At 31.5% G+C, this 27002-nt stretch overlaps 4 protein-coding genes across 9 annotated transcripts; 2 read left to right on the top strand and 2 right to left on the bottom strand.

Annotated features, from left to right (window-relative positions):
• The first annotated feature begins 1257 nt into the window (after positions 1–1257).
• LOC129910046 (pyrimidodiazepine synthase-like) lies at positions 1258–5789 on the top strand. 2 transcript variants are annotated; one of them, XM_055987290.1, is made up of 4 exons: positions 1258–1481; positions 4526–5112; positions 5173–5294; positions 5451–5789. In XM_055987290.1, the coding sequence occupies exons 1-4, from the start codon at positions 1454–1456 to the stop codon at positions 5476–5478; spliced, it is 765 nt and encodes a 254-aa protein (XP_055843265.1). In that variant the 5' UTR covers positions 1258–1453; the 3' UTR covers positions 5479–5789. The 2 variants fall into 2 exon arrangements, with proteins under 2 accessions (XP_055843265.1, XP_055843264.1); XM_055987289.1 differs by having other exon boundaries at positions 1259–1481; positions 5448–5789.
• Positions 5790–6653: 864 nt separating this feature from the next.
• Positions 6654–11559, top strand: LOC129910047 (pyrimidodiazepine synthase-like). Of its 2 annotated transcripts, none has more exons than XM_055987292.1 (3): positions 6654–7051; positions 10685–11274; positions 11336–11559. In XM_055987292.1, the coding sequence occupies exons 1-3, from the start codon at positions 7024–7026 to the stop codon at positions 11465–11467; spliced, it is 750 nt and encodes a 249-aa protein (XP_055843267.1). In that variant the 5' UTR covers positions 6654–7023; the 3' UTR covers positions 11468–11559. The 2 variants fall into 2 exon arrangements, with proteins under 2 accessions (XP_055843267.1, XP_055843266.1); XM_055987291.1 differs by lacking the exon at positions 6654–7051 and adding an exon at positions 9604–9720.
• A 1365-nt stretch (positions 11560–12924) lies between these two features.
• On the bottom strand, positions 12925–19631 carry LOC129911731 (uncharacterized). 4 transcript variants are annotated; one of them, XM_055989623.1, is made up of 7 exons: positions 18974–19479; positions 15089–15205; positions 14913–15018; positions 13758–14843; positions 13647–13699; positions 13404–13574; positions 12925–13347 (listed from the first exon to the last, which is right to left on the bottom strand). In XM_055989623.1, the coding sequence occupies exons 2-7, from the start codon at positions 15163–15165 to the stop codon at positions 13338–13340; spliced, it is 1503 nt and encodes a 500-aa protein (XP_055845598.1). In that variant the 5' UTR covers positions 15166–15205; positions 18974–19479; the 3' UTR covers positions 12925–13337. The 4 variants fall into 4 exon arrangements, with proteins under 4 accessions (XP_055845598.1, XP_055845597.1, XP_055845595.1 ...); XM_055989622.1 differs by lacking the exon at positions 18974–19479 and adding an exon at positions 19500–19631 and having other exon boundaries at positions 12926–13332; XM_055989620.1 differs by having other exon boundaries at positions 12926–13332; positions 18974–19478.
• A 4311-nt stretch (positions 19632–23942) lies between these two features.
• On the bottom strand, positions 23943–25403 carry LOC129910793 (lipase 3-like). Its single transcript, XM_055988338.1, has 3 exons — positions 25292–25403; positions 24499–25224; positions 23943–24431 (listed from the first exon to the last, which is right to left on the bottom strand). Exons 1-3 carry the CDS (start codon positions 25373–25375, stop codon positions 24045–24047), a joined length of 1197 nt encoding a protein of 398 aa, XP_055844313.1. The 5' UTR covers positions 25376–25403; the 3' UTR covers positions 23943–24044.
• Positions 25404–27002: the final 1599 nt, after the last annotated feature.

Genomic DNA, 27002 nt, shown 5'->3' with positions numbered 1-27002 from the left:
AGTTTTGTTTTTTCGTTGTTTTTCCAAATATATACACTCTGGCTATAATTTGAGTATCTAATGACTAATCTAAACAACAAAACGCCTGAAAGCTGAAAAAAAAAACAAGCAAGAAACACTCTAGAATGACTTTTCTGGTTCACATTTCGGATGTTTAAGACCATAATGAATCAAAACACTTTTTAAGAAATAGATTTTTTAAAAGGAAATTTTTGACAAAAAACTTTTCTTACTCAAAGAAAAATTTAAAATCTTGTGCATTAAAATTTTCATAATAAAGCCTGTTACGAAGCTCGCGCTAAATGTTAGCTCCCATACAAATTATCGAAAAATTTTATCTGAGCTAAAATGGATCCCATACAAGTTATCGATAACTTGTATGGGAATTTTATCTCGGCTAAAATTTAGCTCGAGCAGCGTACCAGGCTTAAAATGGGAATTTTATCTCGGCTAAGATTTAGCTCGATCTGCGTAATAGGGGCCTATTTCTCGTCGAGCTACATCAACAACATCAGCTACATCAACGACTTTAAACTTCAATATCTCCGTCCCATCAGACCTCACGGATAAAATTTTAGTATTTTTAAATTATTACGACCACAAACAATATTTCCCGATATTAAATGGAGCTTTAGTATTGGTTTTTAGATTAAAGCCTTTAAAGCCTGGTACGCAGCTCGCGCTAAATTTTAGCCGAGATAAAATTCCCATACAAAGTTATCGATAATTTGTATGGGATCCATTTTAGCTCAGATAAAATTTTTCGATAATTTGTATGGGAGCTAAAATTTAGCGCGAGCTGCGTACCAGGCTAAAAAGATTAAAATCGACTTTTAGACTAGGCGCACACATGTGACATTAGTAGCGTGATTATTCAGTCCCACAAAAATGGATCACAAGGATTTTAATGCCTGTGAACACACATTCTTCCCGCAATTAAAAATTTGAAAATTGTGTCTACAGTCATTGAAATTCTTGTCATCTAATTTGCGACTGAATAATCGCTCGATCAAAATCGCATGTGTGCGTCTAGCCTTAAGCAGCATGAAATTGTTTAAAAATTACTTTACTTCTCACTATGCCTTATTTACCTAGCCTACGAACACATCCCTCCTGACAGAATGCATAGAGCTTTCAAAACACAAAATGTCAAAATGTCACTCCACTCAAATAAAAACCACTCCAAGCTTTCACATTTTTATTTGTTTTTGTTGTTTTCCTCCATCAACCAAAGCCAACTTCAACTTTTCAATTTCCACTCAAACTCAAACAGTTGCAGTAGTTTTTTTAGCCGACACAGTTGAGTTGAAGTCACACCGACAAAAACTTTGTGCAAGTGAAAGTGTGTTAACGCCTTCATCCGAAATTCCCAACGACAAATCATCAAAATCCTTATCAATCTTATATATCCACAATTAAATCAACACTTTTACAATTAACTAAATTTTCTACTATGAGTGCCGGCAAACATTTAACTAAAGGTAATTTTATTATATTCTCTTCTCACATCACAATTATTTTTTTTTTTATAAATAAAACATTACCTTTCTCAATTGATTCAATGTTCCTCTTCTCTGATTTCTTTTCTATCGAGACCAAAAAAAAATCAATAAAATGATCAACAGCTTCAAATCGAAAAAATAATTTCTTATTAGTTTATTTATTGCATTTTGAATTGAATTAAAAAAACTTTTGTTGCGATTAGTTTGGGTTTTTTTTAAATTTCATTTCCGATCCGATTCCCCTCTTTCACATTCTTTTTTTTATTTTTGGAGTTTGACGTCATTGGGTAAGGTTGTTCTCGAATTTTTATCGTTGTTGGTTTTCGTTTGTTGGATAAAGTAAAGGGTCAGCTCTCAAGCTTCAAGTGGTAGCTATATGTATATTTTCAATTTATATCAAATCATCTGTGGATGAGGAGGGTGCCGGTGGGGGTTAGATACATTATTTGTAATGGATTCTAGATATACATTCAATTTGAAAATCCATTTTGTAGAGAGCAAAAATTGAACTCTCAAATCTTCTCAACTCAAATCAACATTCCGAAGCAATTTAATATCTCATTTTTTTCTGTTTTTCAACTTAGCAACATGAACAGGAACGCTAATGTGCTTAACCACAGTTTGTTATAATTAGTCAAAGTAACATAAAAACAAGAGATGATGATGATGATGACGAATATGTTGATGGAAATGGTTTATTCATAAAAAAAAAAAGTTCAAACATAAATAACTCTGTGGTTTTTCCCTTCTACTTATTGAATTTTTTATTTCCTTTAATACAATTATTATTATCGCAATGTTTTGCTAATGAATTTTGATAAATGCGACCAATACATAGTATAGTGGGTATTTGGAACTACTATTGCGGTAACGAGTTAACTCAAAGTAATCTACATATTAGTCACGCAAAAAACTTAAAGTCTTGGTATTCTCCATAAATATTCAAAAACCACTTTGATGAGTATTTCGTGAATACGGTTTTACCCCGAAAATCATTAAATACTTTCTCATTAGATATAAAAAACCTCTGCCTGACACACATCCGTACTGAATGCACAAATAAAGAAGCAAATATTCGGTCCTCCTCGAACCTGGATGTTGTATTCCAAAATTTTGTTTTGCTAGGGTCAATTCCTTGAATACCAACGATTCTTAGAGTTTGCTATTTTATCTTCATCTGCATTCGCCCCTTGTGCTCAAAACATAAGTGGGGGTTTCTTACTTTGACTCCAATTCAGTTATAATATTCAACCCTACCCTGAGTTTCACGTGAACAAGATTCCACCCCGAAAAATTCAATTTCACTTTTCCGATATTGTGAGTTCCGGGCGAAAAGTTGTTCACGTTCGGACGTCTTCCTTTATTTTCAGTTTTTTTTTTTTGCAGGTAATTTGCGAGGTGTTCGACAGCTCTTATTTCACTTAAATTTTGGCGCCGAACAAGAAACTAGTTTAGCGGAAAAATGTAAATTCCCCTCGGGTGAAACTCATTGTTTGTCAAAAACAGACCTATTTTGTGTACTGTGCACCTATATCCTATACGTCTTCGTGCTCGATTTGTTTTACTTGTAGCTCGGTGTATTTCAAATTATCTTTTGTTGTACAGATTCTTTTTAGATTGTTCAATGTCATCATGTTCTTAATGTAAAATGCAATCATAGTTTTGATATGTCGGGTAAAGAGGTGAAAGACCTGTTTCTATGAAGAGCCAGAATTGACGTTTTAGATCAAATCGAAGAACCTTTTCAGTGTTTTTATACTAATGCCAGGATTGAGCTGCATAAAGCATAATTGCTTCAGGAGTAGCAACAAAATCTTTGAAAAGAAGGTCTCTGTTCCCTTACACATTTTTTCCAAACTGTTCCAATCGCATTTTTGAATGCTGATAGTTTTCTGGTAATCTGCTTTTCCACCATGCTTAATGTTTTAAGTACTTCTACTTTTTCACTGTTTCGATTTGATTTTGGCCATAAAACCATTTTTCGTTTTAGCGTCCTGATACCAACCGGAAGAATATTGTTTTCGACTTGTTTGGATCTGAGATCTCACTCAGAGCAATAGCTGCGCAAGCCCATGCCAAATTCTCCATCAGAAACGAACAGTTGTTTGATGCTATAGCTAGCTCAAAGATTTATTTTCCTTTCTTTATACAAGATTTCGTACGCGGTCTTTTCGTCTTTTATAATGCCTTGTTCAGGTTCGTTTTCGGAGGAGGCAATACTTTGAACAACATTTTGAAAAACGTCTACTTTCTTTAACAATTATGCAAAACTATTGACTAGAGCACATGAAAAAATTCCGACGAAGGTTAATTCTTTGCTCCCAGTACAAAGGGGTTTAGTCACAAAATTGCACTTTTCGGGTTTTGATGAAATAAGAATAAGCTCTTTTTCTCTTTTATTTGGTATCAAAAACATACATAAATTTAGAGCAACTCTTTCCTATAAAAATAAGAGGATCAATGCCCAAAAATGTATGGATTTTCATACATAAGCTCAACTTCAATCGCATTTTCTGGCAAACTATCATTTTTATGACTTAACCCCTTTGTACCCGGCGGCAAAGAATTGGTGATCGATATTCGATGATAAAGTGCGGAAACCGTGTTCTACTTATAGCGTGTGTCTTCTAGAATTTTCAATTTGTAATGAAGCTATTAAATAAAAACGGTACCAACTTCTTTTCCAAGATGTCGGCTGCTCCCGACCTTTATGACCCAAACACATTCCATGAAAAAAAAATTTTTTTCCCGCAAAAATTGCGATTCGATTTACTAATTTGTCTGGGCTACCATATAAATGGAAATAAATAACGGATAGGGAAGAGTAGTTAAAAAAAAAAAATGGTTGGCTCCCTGAATTATCATAATATTGTGTCCTAGTACTTCAACCATATAAAACGGTATCAATTTTTCATTGCTTAGAAGTTAACTTAACCATACGAAATATTTATTTAAAGTTAAACCTAAATTTACTTTGCAGATCTAAGCAAATAAACTAAACTTGTTTCTTCTATTATTACTAGGATCAACATGCCCCAAACTTCCCGACGATGGTAAACTACGTCTCTTTTCTATGCGTTTCTGTCCTTTTGCCCATCGTGTTCACTTAACGCTGGACGCAAAGAACGTTCCATATCATACAATTTTTATTAATCTTACCGAAAAACCCGAATGGCTTGTTGAAAAGAATCCCTTGGGCAAGGTGCCTGCTCTGGAGTTAGTCAATGAAACTGGAAATCCCATTTTAACTGAATCTCTTCTCATCTGTGAATACTTGGATGAAAAGTATCCACAAAATCCACTTCTTCCAAAGGACCCACTTAAAAAAGCTCAAGATAAAATTCTTGTTGAACGCTTTGGTCCGGTGACTGGTTCACTTCATAAAGTCCTAATAAATGGACCTGAAAACTCTCCTGGTGCTTTGACGGACATCTCCCAGGGTCTTGATATCTTCGAAAAGGAGCTTGGTGATCGTAAGACAGTTTACTTTGGTGGTGATAAGCCTGGTTGGATTGACTACATGATCTGGCCATGGTGTGAACGTGCAGAGATGCTCAAGTATCTTCTTGGTGATAAGTATGAAATGGATCAAGAGAGATTTAAGAATTTGGTAATACACATATTCATAATTCTGTGAAATATAAATTTCTAATTAAATTTTCAATTTCAGATTAAATGGCGTGAGGTTATGATTGAAGATGCAGCTGTTAAGGGCACCTACTTGGATGGAGAGACTCATGCCAAATTTATCAAAACACGTCGCACCAATACTCCAGACTACGACATGCTCGTGTAAGCAACTTTAATAATTCCACCAATACACACTTAATTGTGAATTACTAATAGTAAAAAAAATATACCAACAAAAAGATGTGTTTATTAATTTTATTTTTTGTGTTCCGTTTTAATTTTCAAATATTTGTTTTAATTTAATTAATATTTCAGAAGTACGACAAAGAGGCAAAGAACTGTTTAAAAGCTAAAGACTCGCCGACGAGATTGATGTTTAAATTAGAAGTTAAGATTTTGATCTTTAATATTGGACTTGTTCTTTTTTCTACTTTCAATGGATTTATGAAATTCCGTGCGATTCTCTGATAAATCTTTATGCATATACATATAAATAATTACTTTTCTACGATTTTCATACGCACACAAAGTTTATGTTTTTGTTCTTTTTTTATACATATATAATAATTTAATATTGTATACATTTATTTGTAGAATCTAGAATCTTATGGAATGTAAGTTTGATAAAATTAAGAAAACAAACAAAATAATAAACAAAAATTCCATACATCTTCTGTCTTCATCACTAATCGTTTGAAAAAAAAAATCAGAACAATACCATTGAAGGTATTTATTTTGTTTTTTACTTTGAATTTCGCATTTGATTTGTTTTAGTTTTATTTTTAAAATATTATAATTTGTCATTGTATCCAAAAATGTCTGGGGTCTATTTCGTAATGCGAAATGAGTGTAAACGATAATGAAATAAACAATAGTCACGACAAAGAGCGATTATTTAAAGCAAGAAAGTTGTTTGGCCAAACTAAACCGAAAAATATATTTTTTGAGACTCACATGCATTCTAACGGCCGAAGCAACAATATTATTAGGTACACCTAAACAAAAACGATAGGCAAATGGCAGTCGTAAAGATTAACGAGTATCGTTGAAATAAAACGATTGTCGTAAAACGTAATCGCGTTTAACAATAACGATAATCCTTTTACAAAATAGGGTACCAGAAATATAAGCAACCCATTGAATAATCAATTTGTCCATTACGAAGACATTGCAAAAAAAAGTGAAAACCGATTGATTTCTAGACTACAATCGGAGAACAGAAATAATATGAACAACTTGGCCGCACGAACTTGCTCTTGTAGTTCAAAGTAGGTAGTTATCTGTACACACAGTGTGTCCCCTGTGACATTTCTTAAAACACCTAGCTACTTTAAAGAAGTAGTTTGCTTCTCCTGTCTTAATAGATTTTTGTTTTTTTTTTTTACAATTCTTTCATTTAAACATTGGTTAAATAGTTGTAGTACAGGTAAAATAGGCATTTAAAAAAAAATTGTTACACTCATGAAACTTAGAAAAAAGTTTGCATTTGGGATATAATAACCAAAGATCAAAAAAGTCTAAGAAAAAATTGGGTGCATGGGTTTTTTTCGCGTTTATTTCAGAATCACGACTCTCTTACTAATAATAAAAACCGGTTACCTACTTATAAAAAAATTTAGACATTTAGTGCAATATAACGGGAATAAATCGATATGAAATCGATAAACCATATATGGGTTAGTATGCCGTAGAAGATTAATCAGACAGACCATGGTAACTTTTATCAATTTATTAAGCTTAAAGCTTCATCGTTATGTATTTCAAATTTTGTATAAAAGGTTTAAACACCCCCATTTTTTTATTCAGTAGTGCAAATATCACAACAGTTAGTAGACGGTAATAAAAAGATAGTTTTAGTTTCTCCTGTTAATCAAGTAAATAGAAGTTAATCATGAATACCGGCAGACATTTAGGAAAAGGTAAATGCATTTTTGTGTACTTGTGCAATGTAAAGAGGGTTGTAAAAAATATTTATTGCAAATAAAAAATAAAATGCACGACTTGGGTCGCACGTACTTGCTCTTGCAGTTCAAAGCACTTTTATGTTAGTCTACTTGTAGATTTAAAAAGCTGGATCTAAATTTAAAAAAAATTGATATTGGGGAAGAGCCGACATTTAGGGCAAAATTTTGTTAAATGAAAAAAATTTTTTTTTGTTATTTGACTTTTTTGAGAAAAAATAAAAATGCAGTTTTATTGCCACTGCTTTAAATATTACGTATACAAAGTTTAATCAAAATCGTTAGAGTCGTTTTCGAGAAATTCGTAATATCGTATTTTTTCGTATGGGAGGTATACGTTCTAAACGAGATATAAAAAAAACAACTTTCAGAATTCCATAAAAATCATCTGTACCAAAATTTGAAGAAAATCCATCCACCCGTTTAGGCTGTGGAAATGTGTACAGATGGACGCACAGACGCACGGACGGAATTGCGGGAACCACTTTTTCGGAATTCTCCATCATCGTAATGTTGGTTTTGATTAAAACCTCAATTTTTTTTTTTCGACACGAAACCAATAGGTACTTGCCCTATAGAGCAAGTAAAAAATTATTGCAACTGAAAAATACATATTTGCATAAAAAAAATATTTATAATTTAAAAAAAAATATTTTGCATAGAATCTTTTTTTAATGCAGAAAATTTTGTATTTGCAATAAAATTTTATTTTTAATGAAAAATATTTTTATTTGCAATAAAAAATGTATTTTCAATGCAAATATTTTTTAGTTGCTTAAATATTTTTTTAATGCTAAATTTCTTATTTGCAATAAATAATTATTTTTTAATGCAAATATTTTTCAGTTGCAAATACAAAATTTTTCCACGCATATTTTTTAAAATTTATTTTTGAGGTGTTAATAGGTGGGATTTTTGAGGTGTTAATAGGTGGGATGAAGTCGTTATCATTCTTGAAAATTTAGCAAACGAAAGTACTTCGGTATTGTTGTTTCAGGCGCGTTTTGGACGCATTTCAGACGCGTTTCCTACGCGTTTTGGAACCGTTTCGGACGCGTTTCAGACGCATTTTGGACACGTTTCAGACGCGTTTTGGGAGCGTTTCCGACGCGTTTTGAAAGCGTTTCAGACGCAATTTGGGCGCATTTCCGACGCGTTTTTAATGCGTTTCAGACACAATTTGGACGCGTTTCAGACGAGTTTTGGACTCGTTTCAGACGCGTTTTGGGTGCGTTTCAGACGCGTTTTGGAAGCGCTTGGGACGCGTTTCAGACGCATTTTGGACGCTTTTCAGACTGGTCGCGGTTTGGACTTATTTCAGACGCATTTTGGACGCGTTTTGGAAGCGCTTGGGACGCGTTTCAGACGCATTTTGGACGCGTTTTGGGCGCGTTTTGGACGCGTTTAAGACGCGTTTCAGTCGCGTTTTGGACGCGTGTGGGACGCACGCACGCGTTTCAGACGCAATTTGGACGCGTTTCAGACTCGTTTCAAACGCGTTTTGGGCGCGTTTCAGACGCGTTTTGGAAGCGCTTGGGACGCGTTTCAGACGCATTTTGGACGCGTTTTGGGAGCGTTTCAGATGCGTTTTGGAAGCGTTTCAGATGCGTTTGGGACTCGTTTTGGACGCTTTTCGGACGCGTTTTGGTTGCGTTTGGGGGCGTTTCGGATGCTGTCAGGCGCAATAATGTAAAACGATTATTGTAATTAGTTATCGCATTTGAACGAGAACGAAATAGTTTCAACGATAATCATTTGTATCAAATACGTATGACTGCGAATTACTATTTTGCTTTAATAAATTGAGTCATTTTCCTCTCACTTTTCCGAAATAAGACAAAAGTGAACCTATTATATTGACCCATCTAAAAAAAGGTCTTTTTTTGGATTCATATTTCAATAAATTGCATTAATTTGTTGTTTTAAATATTTTTGGAATCTGTTGTTTTCTTATGAATAAGTCAGAAAAAGAGTTATCGTTCACTTAAAAAAAAAATACAGACGAATTGATATCCTCCTCCTTTTGGAAGTTAAAAAGTTTTTTGTTATGTTACTGTAGGTGAAAAATTAGATTCTTGTTTTTTTATAAAGTGAACTTATTTTATTGACCGGTAGTGTATATGTATTTATATCTTTTTTTGCTCAAATAGCTATCGTAGATGTAACTTTCATTGACTGGACTATCTGAAGTCGAAGCTTTCAATACTTCTAGAATCTAGTGTTTCCAAAATAATCTACGATCTCAATGATGTAGCAATTATTGAGATAGAATGTTTGTTTCTGTATGTAAATAAGCTGTAATAGTTTTTTTAATATTAAAAATACTTTAGCCAAAAGTACAAATATTTTAGGTGTAGTTATGTACATTATCTTCAACCTCTCTTCAATATAACAATAGAACAAATAAAATCTCTAAATTGATCCCAAAGACATGGTACCTATTATTATCAATTAATTATAAGCTTAAAGCTTTATTGTTATGTTTTCCAAATTTTGTATAAAAGTTTAAACACCCAAATTTTTTATTCAGTATAACTATCAAATTAATTCAAGTACAACAAGTGCCTCGTGTACATAAAAAAAATAGGACTTAATAATTATGGATACTGGAAGACATTTAGGAAAAGGTAAATAAATTTTAAGTGACTTTGAAATGTAAAGAACTTGAAGGATGCATAAAAAAAATTTATTAAAATTCAAAAAGTTGATTTTTATTCAATAGATAATTTTTTTTTTATATTAAAAGTGATAGGATACATTTTTGTGAATATGATTAAACTATTAATAGATAATATAACTGACGTCGCTTATAAGAGACATTTTGATATCAAAAAAAATGTTAAAATGGTCTTACAAGAAATAATCAGTAGAAGAAACAAAAGTTTTACACTTTTAAGTTTATTATAGGCGTTACCTGGTTATACTTTGCCTTTTATCAATACTGAAAAGTAAAAAATAATGACGTAAAGTGCTTATTAGGGTATCGAAAATACCCGTAAATTTCATGAAATGATAATTTTGTTTACGTTGATTAAATCAATCTTAATCTGGGGGAATTCTTATAGAAAATATAAATTTATAGACGGATATAAGGGAGTGTGAACTGATATGGTACAAATGAAATATAAGATTTCTGCATACTGATTTGAAGAATGGAAGATAAAATATGTATCTATAAATAAATAAAATCTAAAACAAAAAATTATCAATTTTAATGAAAATATAAGTTCTTTGTTTTAAAAAATTCTCAATCTTTGATTTTATTTATTTGATAAGAAACCGTTTTTGTTATTCTATTTCATAATCATAATCAAAGTTTAAAAAATGTTATCGAAATAGATTTCAAAGATAATAATTGATGAATGACTTGCTTTTTTAATGACAGTATGTATTTTCAAATTATTAAATGATATGTATTACATTTTCTAAAAAACTATTAAAGGTTTGAAAAAATGCACATTATTGAACTACAGGAAAAAGGCGTATGTTTTCCAGAAGTATTTTGATTTTGTCAATGAAGCTTCCAGAACTAGCATTTAACAAACCAATCATCGACAATAATTAATTTTTATATTAATTTCTTTTGAACAGGAACTCCATTCCCAACAGTTCCGGAAGGTGATAAACTCTTACGTTTGATCTCAGGACGTTGGTGTCCATACGGGCATCGTGTTCATTTGGTTCTTGATACCAAAGAAATTCCATACCATACAATTTACTGTGATCTTCTCAATAAGCCTGAATGGCTTTTTGAAAGAAGTCCATTAGGTAAAATTCCTGCTCTCGAATTGCCTAATGAAGATGGTTGTCCTGCTATTTTGGATTCAATGGCAATTTGTGAATATTTGGATGATAAATATCCTCAAAATCCTGTACTCTCTCGTGATCCTCTGAAAAAGTACTACGAAAAAAATTTGATGGAGAAATTTGGCCCTGTGGGAGCAGCCCTATATAAAGTATATATGTTAGGACCTGAGAAAGCACCTGGATGCATTGAAGATACTGAAAAAGCACTTGAAGTTTATGACAAAGAACTTGAGAGTCGCAATACACCATTCTTTGCAGGTGATAAACCTGGTTGGGTGGACTTTATGATTTGGCCATGGATCGAACGTATGGCAATGATTAAGTACTTATATGGTGAATCAAACGATGTGAACTATGGAAAACTTAAGAATTTCGTAAGTAAAAAAATAATTATTGTTAAAGTTTGAATTTTCAATAATTAAACTAAATTTTTAGGCTAAATGGATTGAATCAATGAAGGAAGTTCCAGCTGTGAAAGATTTTATGTTGGATGGAGAAACTCATGCTAAGTATGCCAAATCTAAAGCAGATGGCAACCCTGACAATGATATGTTGTTGAAGCAGTAGAAAGGAAAACCAATTTGAGACTCCTATGCACGGACACAATACACCATAATTTTATTGTATTTTTAAGCAATATTTTCAGGAAATAAAAAGTAGTAACTTATATAATCTGCATTATTCCTTCTCAAACTAAATTTCGTTTAGACTGAATGTTTTTAAGTTTTAAACATTTGTATAAATTTAATTTTCAAAATTTAAAATTTATTAAGTAGAAAGCAAAAAAAGTTGGTTTTGATGAAACCAAAAATAATCAGATGTTATTTTTATAAAATTTGATATGTCGATGACTTTTTTTCAATTGAGCATGTCAGTGGGAGAAAATTTTATGTAATTATACTACATATTTATTATTCTTTGGCCCTAAAAATGTAATCGATGTAATTTGATAGCTCTAAATGTCAAACCAACTGTCCATTCAGGGGGTCTATTACGAAATAAGAAACGAGCGGCAAGTCAACGATACTGAAGTAAACGATAGTCACGACAAAGAGCGATTATGTAAAACGATAAAGTCGTTTGGCCAAACTCAACCGAAAAAAATAGTTTTTTTGAGGCTCACATCCATTCTACCAGCATATGGAAGAATAATATGACAGCTTAACGAAAACGAAAGTTAAACGATAGGTAAAAGGCAGTCGTAAAGATTAACGAGTATCGTTGAAGTAAAACGATTATCGTAATACGTAGTCGCATTTCAACGAGAACGAAGTAGTTTTAACGATTATCGTTTTATAAAATAGGGCCCCAGCTTAAAAAAATATGCGCTCCGCTTTGATTTGACGGTCTTTTTGCACCACCATTTGACTTTTTGGGAACTTAATATCATAAAGATCCATCTACCAAAACTGACTGTGCTTCTAGACTATCGGCGAGACATTTGATTTGACAAAATTCGTGTATGCAGACATAAAAGTTACGCATACACCACAGTGAACAGTCGAAAAATACAACACAAATAAAAAATATAAAAATATAAACAAAAAATGCAAACCTTCTGTACTACGTATTCTTTTTTAGATCTTTAGTTGGTATGTTCACTTTTATTTAAAGCGTTAAGCCAATTACTCAGATCAAGCTAAATTTTAGTTCCCATACAAAATTCTTTATAAAAGTTAGCCGATCTCTATAAATATCAGCTTAAATTAAGCGCGATCTGTGTACAAGGCCAAAACAATAAAAAAAAAAAAAAAATAAAAAATAATTGAAAAAATAATGCAAAAAACGAGCGGATACTCTACTATAATGCTAAAAAAAAACCCTTCCAAAATTCTCTCTCCAAATTTGAAAGTTGTTTTTTGTTGTTTTTTGAGGTTAGGGTTACTACATAAATTTTGCCATTTTAAAATTGGCAACCCTATTTTTTTTTCCATCCCTTGAATAAAAAAAAACAAAATTCAAATTTTTAAATAGTTTTAATTTTTTTTAATAATTTTAAGATAAAAATAACTTTTAAATGGAATTTGAAAAAAGTTCATAGTGTAAATTATGTACAAGTATGTATATATAAATAATCCTCGCTTCAAGTATAGTTACAGTTATACACAAATTATTCTTGTCTATACTTCATTTCAAATTTTGTTTGTATTTATTATATATGTAAGCAAACGATTCGTTGATCACTCCAAAAATTACAATTTTGTGCATTAAACAATTTTATTATAGCTTGCACTTGCGAGCGAAATTTTCAAAAAAAAATCAAAATTTATGTAAATCATCCCTTCCTCAATTGTGATGTGTTTTTTTATGATCTATCATAAGATCTGTCGTTGGAAATCTTTTCGTGCATATATCACAGATCTTATCTAGACCTCTTGCCGGAGAAGTTCGCATGGCTTGATTGATTAAAGTCTTACGATGAAAACTTCTGACTGATCTAGGATAAACTGACAATGAGTCGTGACTACAAATACTATCTCCGGCATTTTTTGACTGAACTCACGCTTTGAATAGCCCACTAGTATGATGGTGTCTTCGACTGTACCTCACTACCTCGGCTTCTGATGTTGGCTTCTGTTGGACTGCGTTGCGTTGATTATTGAATAAGGCTAATTCGGATTCTGTGTGTTGAGTGTTTGTGTGACGAACCCATTCAGCCGGTGTTGTAAAAGACCTATAAGGATATTTTTTTGAAAAATTAGTATTATATAACACTCCATTGTAAATCAAATTAAACTCAAATTACATTGTGCAGAGATCGCAAATAAGTGTAACATGGTCTCCAGATAAATGTTGAGGCTAGAATATATTCATTTTTAAAGGTCTTAACAATAGAGCTTAAATTTTATATATTTACCGAAATACGTCTTCGTTTCTTTGGCACATAAACCGTCTTGGAAGTCGACCGATTGAACGCACTGGAAGAATTATCTGAATCCTTGTCGGGTTCGGGTTTTTCCATATGACTTTCCATGTGCCGTACCCACGCTTTAGGTTCGTCAAATGATGTCTTGCAAACGTCACAGGCTAATCGAGTATAGGGCAAGTGGTCAATATTGTCTAATGGCGGCTGACTGCATTCTTCGTCGCCACTTCCTGGAGCTTCGAGTTTTATCGGCGCTGGACGTGGCATTTTTAATTTGAGAACGATTTTAGGAATGCCCACGGGTAATGGAGAAACATCGCCACCAATCGATGGAGCATGCCACGAATCGGATGGCTCCTCTTTTATATGACAACAGTTTAGAGGTTCTTCTGAAGTTGATAGCGGATCAATGGGTAAACTTATTCTACGGAAGGGTTGACTATGCGGAACTGTGGATTTTTCTTCGATCGACTGACTATTATGCAAATCTGTTCGCATTGTAAGCTTTGGTGCTGGAGCCAATTCCATTGGGCTTTCTATATCTGAAGGTTCGGTACATCCGGTGCAACCACTTTCTCGACACGATACACGTGGATTGATCTCGGGTGGATATGAATAGTTTGACTCACCTGGTTCTGGATCGATGGCAACATCTTTGTTCACTGATATTCGCCCACCTAATGAACTGGAATTTACAACTCGTAGAAGACCTATATGCGGTGGTTTTGGTGATTTCACTATGACAGGACTTTCTTCTGGAAGCACTGATGCACCTAAGCCTCGAAGTTCGTTAGCAAAACGAGTATTCGCTTCTCCATGATTAGGTTTCGAATAGTCACAGTTGTTGAGCTCAGAATTGCTACTTGGTGGGGCACGACAGAGGCCTCGAATTTTCAATAACTCTCCTCCGCGAAGGACTTCACTGAGTACTTCATTGGGTACAGTTGCTTCACCGCTGTACATGTACTGAACTAAAATTTGTATGGTGCGTTGTGTTAAGTCAGGTGGAAGAACAATGTGAAAAATTCCATTAGACGTTGACGATGGTAAAGTTGAGTCAAAAATTGTAGCGAAGAACTATACAAATTAAATGATGGTTTAATCATTAAAAGCTGGAACTTTGTATAGTCTCTATTTGTACTATACCTGGCTAGAAGAGCTTAGTATAAACTTGTGCGCTGATATACCAATTTTTGGAACTCCAGGTTCTGGGCTACTGCTGTATAGAAGGACATCGGCAAATCTTTCGTTTCTGAAATTATACAGAGAAAATATTTAATTGAATAAAGATAAAAATATATTATTAATGAAGTGGTTTTTACCTGAATAAGGTTGATATTGCGCTGTTTAAATGAGTCAAGTGGGAATCCCATTTCAAGTGATAGTTTTCAACTGTCATGGTAGTATATATTTTATTTTAGAACAAAAGCAATCAAAATCTGTAAAAAAAAATAGAAATTTAAGAGTTTAGCAAATTGTAGGTACATTTATTTGTATTAAACGATAAAAAAAAATAATACCTAACTAACTTATACACAATTCATGTGAAAATCTTGCGTTGGGCGCCAGTAGAAAACATTTAAAATTTAGTATGGAACTGATCATGAAAGGTCAATGAATGATGAGCAAAGGTTATCTGGTTTTATTATTTATTGCTATCCATACAAAAAACTATTATGAACCCTTTAATTTTTCAATAATATGTAAAAGTTCTACATACAACCTACATAAAAATGTATGCATGAACTTAAAAATGCATGTGACGAGCCTTACAATCAAATCAACTAAATTTAACTATGAGAACAAATTTAATAAACAGTTTTTGGCCTAATTTATTCAAACTGCATCAAATTTAAGGTCGCTATTTAAATCGGGAAATTTTAAAATTTGTATGCGATTTGACAAACTTTTCATTCTTAATGGCAACTTCAAATATAATCCAGTGTGACCAATATTATTTGTTTTTAAAGGTCAATTTTTAGTAGCAATATATTGGAAGGTACGATGGTAGGTACGATGATAGAGAATGAGAAAAAGAGTGGGTTCCGCAATTCTGTCAGTCTGTCTTTATATATCTTAAGGTACAGACCAAACCACTGAATCGATTAAGTTCAAAATTATTATATTAGTATAGTTATGAGTTTTTTGGGAGATTTATGTATAAAAGAACTTCAAATTTTTATTTTAAGACCAAAATTAATGGTGTATGCGGTATGCCATATAACAAATTGCAAAAATGGCTCGAACGATTTTGATTAAAAATCTGTGGGCTTGGCAAATAAGGTTCTACTTTTGAAATAAAAAGAAATTGAACCACTTATTAACGGTTCCTTTTTAGAACCGTTTTTAATTTTATTTTTAACTTTCTCTTTTATGACTCAAGCGAATTTAACGAATAGTAGCAATATTACCTAAAAAAAAACTCATTTTTTAGATTTTTTTAAAAATATTAAAAAAATTTAAATCAATTTTATGAAAATGGGTCTATGATTTTTTTTGAAATTTTGTTTTTGCATGAATTAAATTATGTTCAATAATTTATCTTTTCAACTCAAAGGCGACAAAAATATACTCTCGGCTAAAAACCCAATTGAGGGCGTAATGTCGACTTTTCACAAGTTGCAGTGCAACAAAGGTTTTCGGTGTACATAGGTCGACTATTGTGAAGGTAAATCACAAGTTGCTAAAGTCGCAATTCTCATAGTCGACTTCCGTGCAGCATAAAAGTCGATAAGAGAGTTCAAGTTGCTTAAATTTCTAAAACAGTTTATGTACAAATCTAGTAAATATTAGTTTAAAGGAGAATGGGCAATTTTGTATGGAACTTGGACGTTCCGCGTCCAAGAACGATTTTGTTACTTTTTTATGTAGTTAAGTCTTACATACATTGTGCAGAAGTTGTATCCTTCTAACGTTCTTCACAAACCGATAAAATGCGTTTTTGCATTTAAAAGTTAATGCAAATTGTCTCAATGTTTAAAATTGAATGTGTATTTTAAGTGCAAGATATGATAATCTGTCATTTTCCCTGAGCCTGAAGACCTTTATTTTGGATATCCAACCAATAGAACCCAAAATATTGGCTTTTTAAAACATCAATTTCGAGTCTATTTAAGACTTTTTTCTCAATTTTTTATTTGTTTTTTCCTTTTGAAAACTCAAAAACAAAATCTTGAAGTGGTTGGACTAAAAAGCTTATATTTTGAGTTCCATTGGTCGGATATTCAAGATTGAGGTTTTAAATCATAGAAAAAATGACATAAAATCATATTTCATAATTTAATTAAAATAGTAATTCAATTTGCCCTTCGCATATTGCTCGATGCATTAACAACACTAATATTGCAATATCTTCCATTCCAAATGCAATACAACGAAACGGCCATAGTAAAAATTTTTCCTAAGTTATAGTTCTTTCATTTGATACCAATTTCATTACTGGCCGCTCAACGTCCAATATGCCCATTCTCCTTTAAAAAAAAAATCAATTTTTTTTCTAAATCCAAAAATTATAAAAAAAATGAAAGTCAACAAAGTCGAAAGATGCAGGAAATGATTTCTAAGACTTAATAAATGTAAATTGTTTTTGTTTTTAAAAATAAGGTTACATTAACAAGGTGTATCAGTTTAACCCTGTCAACCATTTTAACATTTGATTTGTAGAGCTTATAATATTGTTTGATCCAGTTTATAAATTTTCGAATTTTAAATAATTGGTCGCATGGTGCTCTGCTCTCTCTCACTTTCTTTTAACTAGCACATAGCTTTCAGATCTGATAACTAAATAAACGTTGTCTTTGGTTCAATAACTTGGAAAACAAATTCTTTGCAAGTTCCTTGAACAATTTATGCTTTATTATATTTTTTGTTTTACAACAATCTACATTGGTTGACCGCAGGACCTGCAAAACTTATTAAATCCTACTTTGCTGATCTACACGGAGAAAAAAGACATGCTAAAACAAATGGAATCTACATAAATTAAGTTAAGAATTTTTTTGCATGTATGTATTTTTTGGCCATGAAGACTGCCGTCTTAAAATAAGTGGACAAACCTTCTTAATTCCTTGCACCTTAAAAAGGCATATACGAGTACGGAGTACCTTTTAATTTTGTTTAATCTTTTAATTTCAATTAGATTGCACATAAAATTAATAAGAAATCATTTAATTCTAAGCAGATAGAAGGAAATTCTTTGTTACAATGAATGAAATTCACTTTGATTTTAGCAGAATTTAATAATAAGGATTCCATTAATTTTGATTTTTTAAGTAAATAAATTATTTTAAGTAAATAAATTTAAGAAGAGCATCATCTTGATCTATGTGCCTTATGTTTGTCTGTGTACCTAGCTCTAATTTGCTTAAAGTTTTAAACTTTTTTTTTGATTACAAATAATGACCGCCATTCAGTTTTTGTCAGTAAGTTTGGAAACAATTACCTACCTACAAACAAAAAAAAAGTACCTATAACTTTCCAGAAATCAACACCACCCATAGAATATTGAAATTCAATCATTTGAACGAAAACAAAATTCTAAAAAACATTTAACAATTACAACCCCAACATGTATGGCGTATATTCACCCTTAAATCAATATTCATTTATTGTACCTCCATATAAATGCACTCTGTTAACAAACCCATTTTTAGCAGAAAACACTCTCAAGGACCAAACAAAATCGATAAATCAATAACACAAACAAAAAAATAAGTCTCATAGTTGGTATATGAGCTATAAAAGTAACATCTCAACGGGAGTCAATATACACAAAATGATAAAAGGCGATGCCAAAAAGGAACCCCTATATATTTTTTTTTTAAATTCCATTGGGATTTATGGATTTATGCTATTTTTTCAAAATATACACATCATCTAAATCCCATGATAGTTTAGAAAATACTCGTATTTATTATGATTCCAGCTACGACAGTAGTTTCGCGCGCGAAATTGGCATAGCTAATCAAAGTGCCTAATGAAGCTCTCAATGAATACCTATAGCTATATTTTATAAACAAAGCCACATCATAAAAGATTTACGGTTCAACACTGCTTGAAAGTGGATCCATTCAGAAAGGCGAGGCCATCATCGACCCCCAAACAAACAATGGAGAAAAAAAAATTGTAAGTAACACTATAACTAAGTACATCGACAGGTGGAGTAGGAGCACATATAAAAGTATACAAAGTAGGAGGAAGGTACTCACTGTCATCTCACAAATAAATCCAAATTGTATTTTTATTCACCTTTGTTTGCTAATAATTGTACTCAATTTGTTCTTCACTTGTCTGCACATATGTTACAAAAATACACACCTCCGTGGAATAAAAAGTGTTTTATTTTTTTTTGTATGTCCCAAATAGATTTTCACTCATTCGATCGATAAATTTTAATCAATATTAATGGTGGCGAAGAAATATTGTACATATTCACTTGATAATAATTTTCTTTTTTTTATTGTTCTAAACAAAGAAATTAAAGTAATTCCCGCCTTTTGCTTAGACAACTATGGTCTTTAAGCCAACCCCTAAAAACTCAATTACATACTTATAAGACCGCTTCTTTTGTTTTGTTTCTTATCGTTTTTTTTACACATGGACACTATCGTCCTTAAAAACCACCAAAGTAATTTTTATTTCTCTATTCCCGTTTAAAAAAAAAATAACTATTAGAAACGCTTAAAAATAGCATCAAAAAAAAAAATATTGTTTGTACTGGATAAAAAGAACAACCTTCTGAGTAACACTTCCGAACGATTGCGAAGCAAATCGTGCAATGAGTTGCATTGAATGCTCGAAGGAGACGTCTCTTGGTGCGAATCGTAATCGAACCCGGAATTATGGGGTTGGATTTGGGGGAGGTTGATGATGGTAGTTTTGTTGGGATATTATGGGTGAAATTTTGAAGGGGGTTGTTGTTGTTGGTTGAGCAGAGCAAGCACCCAGTAGCGCCAGTACACATAGCACTCAGAAAAAAAGCAATCCAGTCCAGCATCAGTTTTCTGTACTTGCTATGTGTCTACATGTACCTACACATATTGGTTTCGGGACGACTCTCTCTATTATCGATCCATGACTTCATGAGGGCGGATATTGATTTTTTTATTTATTTTTTTTTTTTTTGAGGAAACACTAGTGTTTACATCGTCGTAGAAGACAATTAACATGGCTGGTAGATATAAAAGGCTATATAGTGTTTGTCGAGATAGAAAAGGATAACATGTAATTTTTTTTCTATGGCTGTTATTAGGTAGGAAACATTTATTGATTTTAAAAGGAATACAAAAAAAAAAACTGTGTACAGACGATATAAACTGGAATGAATTTCATATGTAAATGTAAATTGTCCTGACTGAAGGATTATTGGGATGGTAGACAAAGGGCAATCCAATGATAGCTATTACTGTCATCTCAGAGCATAATATTGTTTTGTTTGAGTTTATGAATTGATATTATTTTAATGAGATCTAGAGTTAAATGAAAGACTTTCACTTATGTAGGTACCTATATTTACTGATTTTATCTTAATTCTTTAAAAAATCGTTTGTTTTTTTAGCTTCGCAAATAGGTAATAGGTTAGGTACTCAAGCCTAAGTTAATATATTTTAAGCTTTAATTGCATATAACTTATTTATATTTCGATAAATGTAAAAAAAAATACCACAATTGAGACTTATGATAGTAGGTACGCCTGCTCCCACATATTTGACAAAAAAAAATAGTATCTTACTAAAATGGCTTACTAAATCGTTTAAACTTGTGCGATAGTGGTAAGCTGGTAGTTAGACATTAAATACCTGAACAAAATTCAAAAACCAAAAGAACAAAAAAAACACAGTTTTGGACAATATACCGTAAATAAAATACTGTATATCATTCCTTTAACGAAATCCAAAACATTACAGTTCACAAAAGAACAATGTGCTTATGTTTATTAAAAGAATAAGCGACTCATCTTTTTTAGGTATAGAAAACTTCAGCAAATGCTTTAGAATCTTGTTGAAGCTTTTTAAAGACGTTTTTAAAAAAATCATAAAAGCAAAGCGAGGCTTAATTTTTTTTTTTATAAATTAATAACTTTTTTTATTTTCCAAGAAAAATAACATATTTTTAAATTAAAATAACATTGCCAAAATAACACAATATAAAGAAAGTTTTTGTTTATTGATTTACATATTTATTAAATGCATGAAACAATTTTGCCGTAAAATCATGTTCATTTTCTTAATAATTTTGCCTGAATAATTTTTGTTCTCAAAATAACTATTTTGTCAAAATTCTTGAAATTTATTCTGTTCATTTTTGAAAAGTTTTATTTTTCTTCCGAGCTCAATATTAAACTTAAATTTTATACCTTCTCCTTCTTATATGTCTGTGTATGTTACAAATTTCTCAATTTTGTGTAAAACATCCAGGGAATATTAAACACCTGCTGAGATTATCAAATGGTCGGTCACTGTAGCGTATGCGCAACATTTATTTCTATGAAAAAATTTCAATATTGAAAAAAAAGAAATGTTTAATTGCGGAACTAATAAATAAAACCAATTGAACTTAAAAGCGACTAATCACTCAAGTTAAAATTAATGTTTTGGTCATGTTTTTATAACAACACCAGTCAAAATAATAGAACTTTTGTTATGTTATCTGGTTAATTACCCCTATTACAGATTCCCCCTTATCAAATCTCAGATTTTTTAGTTTCGCTACGCGTTATAAATGGTATGGATGGTGAGCTAATCACCATACTAGAACAGTATGGCTCTTTTTTTGCAGCCAATCTTTAATTTTACATTGTGTTTGCAATTCCATTATTATCTAGGATCATAAATAAAAATTAAATATTTTCGCAGTAATTTTTACTACTATTTTAAATACTTCCTTTGTATTTTGTTATAGATATTTTATTTTTATCTGTATGTAGGGGAAAGGTGTGAACCATTGAGACACCTTTCTTTTAAGTTGGTTTATCTTAGAATGTTACCAAGCTAGCTTAACCAAACTTTGAAATCAGTTTAAGGGGAGAAATCCCTCTGGAAGACAGCTTTTTCAATAATTTTTTTTTGGAAAACCGAAAGCATTTATTGAAATTTGGAAAAATATATGATATTATTGACATTATGAAGTATTGATACAATTTTTTTGATGTAAAATAAAAACAAAATGGCGGCTCTACAGCTCTTTAAAGTTGGCGTCTTCAGTTTGCGAAGTGCAATACCCAAGTCCAGAAAATTATTTATAATCAAAAAAGAATTTTTTTTCAAATATATTTATACGCATAACATGAACTTAAATTTAGTAAAAAAAAAATGTAAAATAAAAATTAAAGACCAAAAAAACGAAAAAACACAATGTTTTTTTTATAAAAAAATTGTTGAAAAAAATATTTATTGTAAAAATTATATTGAACTTTTAGGTTCATGCTATGGCCAATAAGTTAACGAGTTATTTGCATTTTATTTCAAGTCAATAGCTTCTTTTGTTTTTGAGTTACGTTGCACGGCGCGGAAAAAAACGCGTTTCGAGATAAATGCGTTTAAAGTTTTCGTTTTCGTACTGTGGTAGGTTCGGAGCGCGTAGGTTTCTGGACTATCTAGGGACTTTTGAGGCTTCATTTAAGGATAAGACCACTGAAAATAGTTCTTCGGTTGATAAATGAATTTATAACCAAAAAAAAAAAATAATGCAAAAATAAAAAATTCCAGTCTCACTGTTTGCAAGGGGTGCGATCAATGAGACAGGCAAAGGTGAACAGTAAGACTTACGGCCATATTATTCACTCTGGATTTAGTTTGGATTTAAGTTAATTTTAAATCCAATCCATTAAATCTGAATTTCATAAATCCAAGGATTTAATTTTTTGGTCATATTATTCACTCAAAAAAAATTATATGTTTATTCAATAAATTTTGTATAATTAGCATTTATCTTTATTTTTCCTTCACAAAATACTCGAAAAAACATCTGAACACTGTGAAAATTAATTTTACATCTGGATTTATAAAGTTAAACAGACCTCCAGAGAGCAGTTTAAATTTGTTTGGATTTAACGAGATTGGATTTAAAAAATTGGATTTAAGATTGGATTTAAGTAGTGAATATTATGGAATTGGATTTATTTTTGACATTTAACATTGTTTACATCCAGATGTATTTTTTAAACTAGTGAATAATATGGCCGTTAAGGATAAAACCGAAACAAATTAACAAAAACGTCAAATATTTGAGTCACAAGTATATAATTAATTAATTTATACCCATTTCTTCAAAAAAGTTACAAAAAAGCCGAAAAAAAAACGAAAGAAAAAACTCCTCCAAATCATATTGAAATCATGTTAAAATCATAGATTTTAAAACCTATGTCTCACTGTTTGCTTTTTAAAAATGTCTCACTCTTTAATTTTTGTCATTTTTCGGAAAAATATAAAATTACAAAAAACGAGAAGGAATTCTAAGTACATGATTTTTTTTTATGATACCTACATATAAATATAATACATAAGTAAAAAAAGTTCTGTCCATGAACCTGATTTTTTTTTGTGTTATACACTCTTTTCATAACACTCCAAAAACTACTTCCACCTGATTTTGTGTGATATTTTCGGGTGTAGGAAAATGAACAACTTTTATTCAATTGGAACAAAATCAAAATCCGCAGATGGGGAAATAAATGTTTTTATCCAAAAAATAAATGTTTTTAAACAAATTTCTCTGTAAAGCAACAAACAAAAAACTTTTGTTTATCCTTAGCAATCATTTGTTACTGAGTTAACCAAAAAAACACGACTATTATTAGAATGCAGCGAGCCATTAAGATCTTAAAAGGGAATAGGAAAGGAATCAGAAGCCACTCATTCTAAATTATTGTGCTTTTATAAATAAACCAAACTTTATCAAGTTCCACAATAGAGACTGCACCTCTTTTGTTCTGCTAAAAAGGTTCTAAAAAAATTTAAACTTTTGTTTTGCTCAATAAACATTCTGTATTATTTTATTTTAACTTTGACATTTTTAATTTGACGATTTTGCATTTAGGCCCAATTTATTCACTCTCCATTATTTTTAAAGGCTCCATTAAAAATTATAAAACTGTCAAATCGCATACAAATTTTAAAATTTCAATTTTTTAATGGCGACTTTAAATTTAATGGAGTGTGAATAAATTGGACCTTAGTTTAAAACATTTCAGAACTAAATTGAATTTGAAAATTTTTTAAAACGCGTACATACATAAACTGCTATATAAATAGCTCAATAAAAATATGTAGGCATCTCATTTTATTCAATTTCAGCCAAATTCTCCATAAGAGTATCATAGACTTGTTCCTTAACATTCAGTCCCCACAAAAAGTCAAAATGATTCCATTTTGGGTGTGGAACCGCGTAGGTTTGCTTAACACTTGTTTCAGGCAGTTCTTTAATAAGTCTCTCCACATCTTCTACTGCAGCTAGATAATCATTTTGAGCATAGTAAAGATAGATTGGAACATCGATTTTAGCAAGTGGATATAGTGGAGGCTTTTTAGAGCCATATTTTGCCAAATTACGAGCTAAACCATAATCAAATTGACGGAATTTTCCAGATTGCTTAACCTGCATGTAGTGGTAGATCTGATTTACAGACGATCCAGCTGGATTTACAGCCATTATATCAGGAACTTTAATCTTAAAAGCAAACGTCGATGATTAAAGACAGTATTGTAAACATAAAGCTCTCTATAAGTTAACTTACCTCATTAAGATTTTCAGTATCCCAGCCCCCAAGAAGGAAAGAGGGATTTGCACAAACTGAAACAACGGCTGCTTTTGCAGTGCATACAGAATAACCAAGTACTTCCATTAATTTCGAATTTGGCATAATTTCCATGCTGCCAGTAAAATAAGGTGAATAGTTCGGTAGTCCCATTATTCCAGAAGTCCATTTGAAAACGGGAGACTGCAAATGTTCCATGTAAGCCACTGGTGCCAACAAATGAGCCGACTTGATACGGTGCTTGAAGTCTGTGTTTAATGAATTTAGTACAAGGAACGTAGTAGTTCCCTGTGAGTGACCAATGTATGTGACTTTTTCCTCTCCTGTCACAGAGCAAACATGTTCAATCATAGCTGGCAAATCGTACATGGCAATTTCATGCCAATCAAAGTTCCAAAAACTTTTAAAGAGTGGATTGCGAAGGACGTGCTTTCGAGAATAAGTGTTTCCACGAGCATTGCCCAACCAAACATCATAGCCGGCATCCGAAAGAACGAAAGCCAATGCATTATCTAATGGTCCTACGACAACCCAATCAGCAGATGAGCTTAACACTCCGTGCATAAGAAAAACAACTGGACGGTGTTCCATTGAATTGTTCAATTTAGGTGAATAGGGAATTCTGTGAAGGCCCAATTTGTATCCGTCAGATGTCTGAACGGTGTATTTTTCAAAAGGATATCCATAACCTCTTACCAATGATTCCTGTGATTAATATTTAGGGTAAAAGAATTGTTATATGAGTATTGAGTATGTATATATTTTGTCTCACCGTGGTTATGCTACTTTTCCTACCCTCTGGGGCAGATGCAACGAGGGTAACAAGAGTCCCCAACACAATCCAACTTAAGTTCATTTTCAATTACTAATCAAAGACTAATGCCATTGCTCTGGCACTTCGCCTTTTTATAGCAATTTCTTCACTTTTATCTCAAGACATAAAGTTACGATAAATATCTCTAAAAAAGTCTGTATTCCAAAATCCAAAAAGATAATACTTCCTTTATAAATATAAATCAGAAGAAACTTCTAAGAATCACAGCTGAAGGTATCTTATCTTGTAATAGTCATTATGACATTCAAAAGCTAAAATTGAGGAGTATGTTCTGATTTATAATGAATATAATATGATTGGAAAGCTATTATTTAGTTTCTGTAAGGTACTAAGATTTTTAAATGCAACTTGAACTGCTATAGCAAGAGATAGAAAAGGATACTATAACGGTAGTGTCAATTCAAAACTTATTAATAAAGATACAAACTATATCAACTTACTACAGTCAAAACCTGAGTTTATTGTTTTTAATAAACCAATACTTGACCTCACAAAATGTATATACCTATTAAAATTTGATTTCATTAAGATAAAGAAGACAGACAGTATTTTATCTATTTATATTTTATTATTTTGGACTTTTAAACCTTTTGCACGCTAAATTGATATCTAGTGAAAATTTGAACATCTCATATCATTATACCAAATGTATTTTCCATAACCTTTCAGCTTGCATTATCTTTTTAATTAAGACGCAATAAATTCAGAGTCCATTTCTTTAATAGAGCTTTATGTACAATATGATAAAAATAAAATGCATGGCTGGGTCTCACGAATTTACTCTTAAAGTTCAAGATACTATATTTTTCTAAGGCTTTTTATATAGAAATTTGGTAAATGCATAATATAAAAACAAAATTAAAAAAAAAAACTTAAATTTCGTTTTAACAATTAATTAATTTAAAGAAGCTCGGCAAACAAAGACTGTTCTTAAGTTGGTAACAGTCTTAGGTACTTAGATCAAAACCGACTTTACTTTGATTTTTAAAAATCTGTGATTAATGTTCTACATTTTTTTAACTTGGAAATAAAGTTAGGTATAATTTTATTTTTCCAAAGGGAAATAAAATTATGATAAAAATTGTACCCTAGTGAACCAAAAATGATACTTCGTTGAAATCTATATAATAATAATGTTACTTAAAACATAAGAAGTCGATCTTCCTCTCAGTCCAATTTCCATCTAGCTCGATTTTTTTCACAATTTTCAATGAAAACGTCTGAGGAAAACAGATTATATCAATTCCAAGAATTTCTACCGAGCAACATGAGAAACAAGGATTTAATGATTCAATGAATTGTTTGTAGGTAAAAGTAATTTTTTTTTTGTGGTGGCAAATTTGTGATTATTTTGCCAAAACGACGCGGCTCTAGTTTCTCTCGCCTTACTATCTCAGTAGAAATTTCTACCACCGTAGTGCATTTTATTTTTACCAATCATGCATGCTTGGATAATTAATAACTATAAGTTTAATTATAATAAATAACGCTTATGGTTTTTATTTTATGAATTGAGGTTACTATCAAACAGCAATAAAAATTGATTAAATTGTTTTAACTTTTGTATTGCACTATCGCAAATGTGTTTTAAATTATTAACGCTTAGAAATTACAATGAAGATTTATTTTTTGACATAGAAAATTACGA

This window comes from Episyrphus balteatus, chromosome 2 (assembly GCF_945859705.1).
Source record: "Episyrphus balteatus chromosome 2, idEpiBalt1.1, whole genome shotgun sequence".
Taxonomy (NCBI): Eukaryota; Metazoa; Arthropoda; class Insecta; order Diptera; family Syrphidae; genus Episyrphus; species Episyrphus balteatus.
This window is presented reverse-complemented; position numbering and strand designations above follow the sequence as displayed.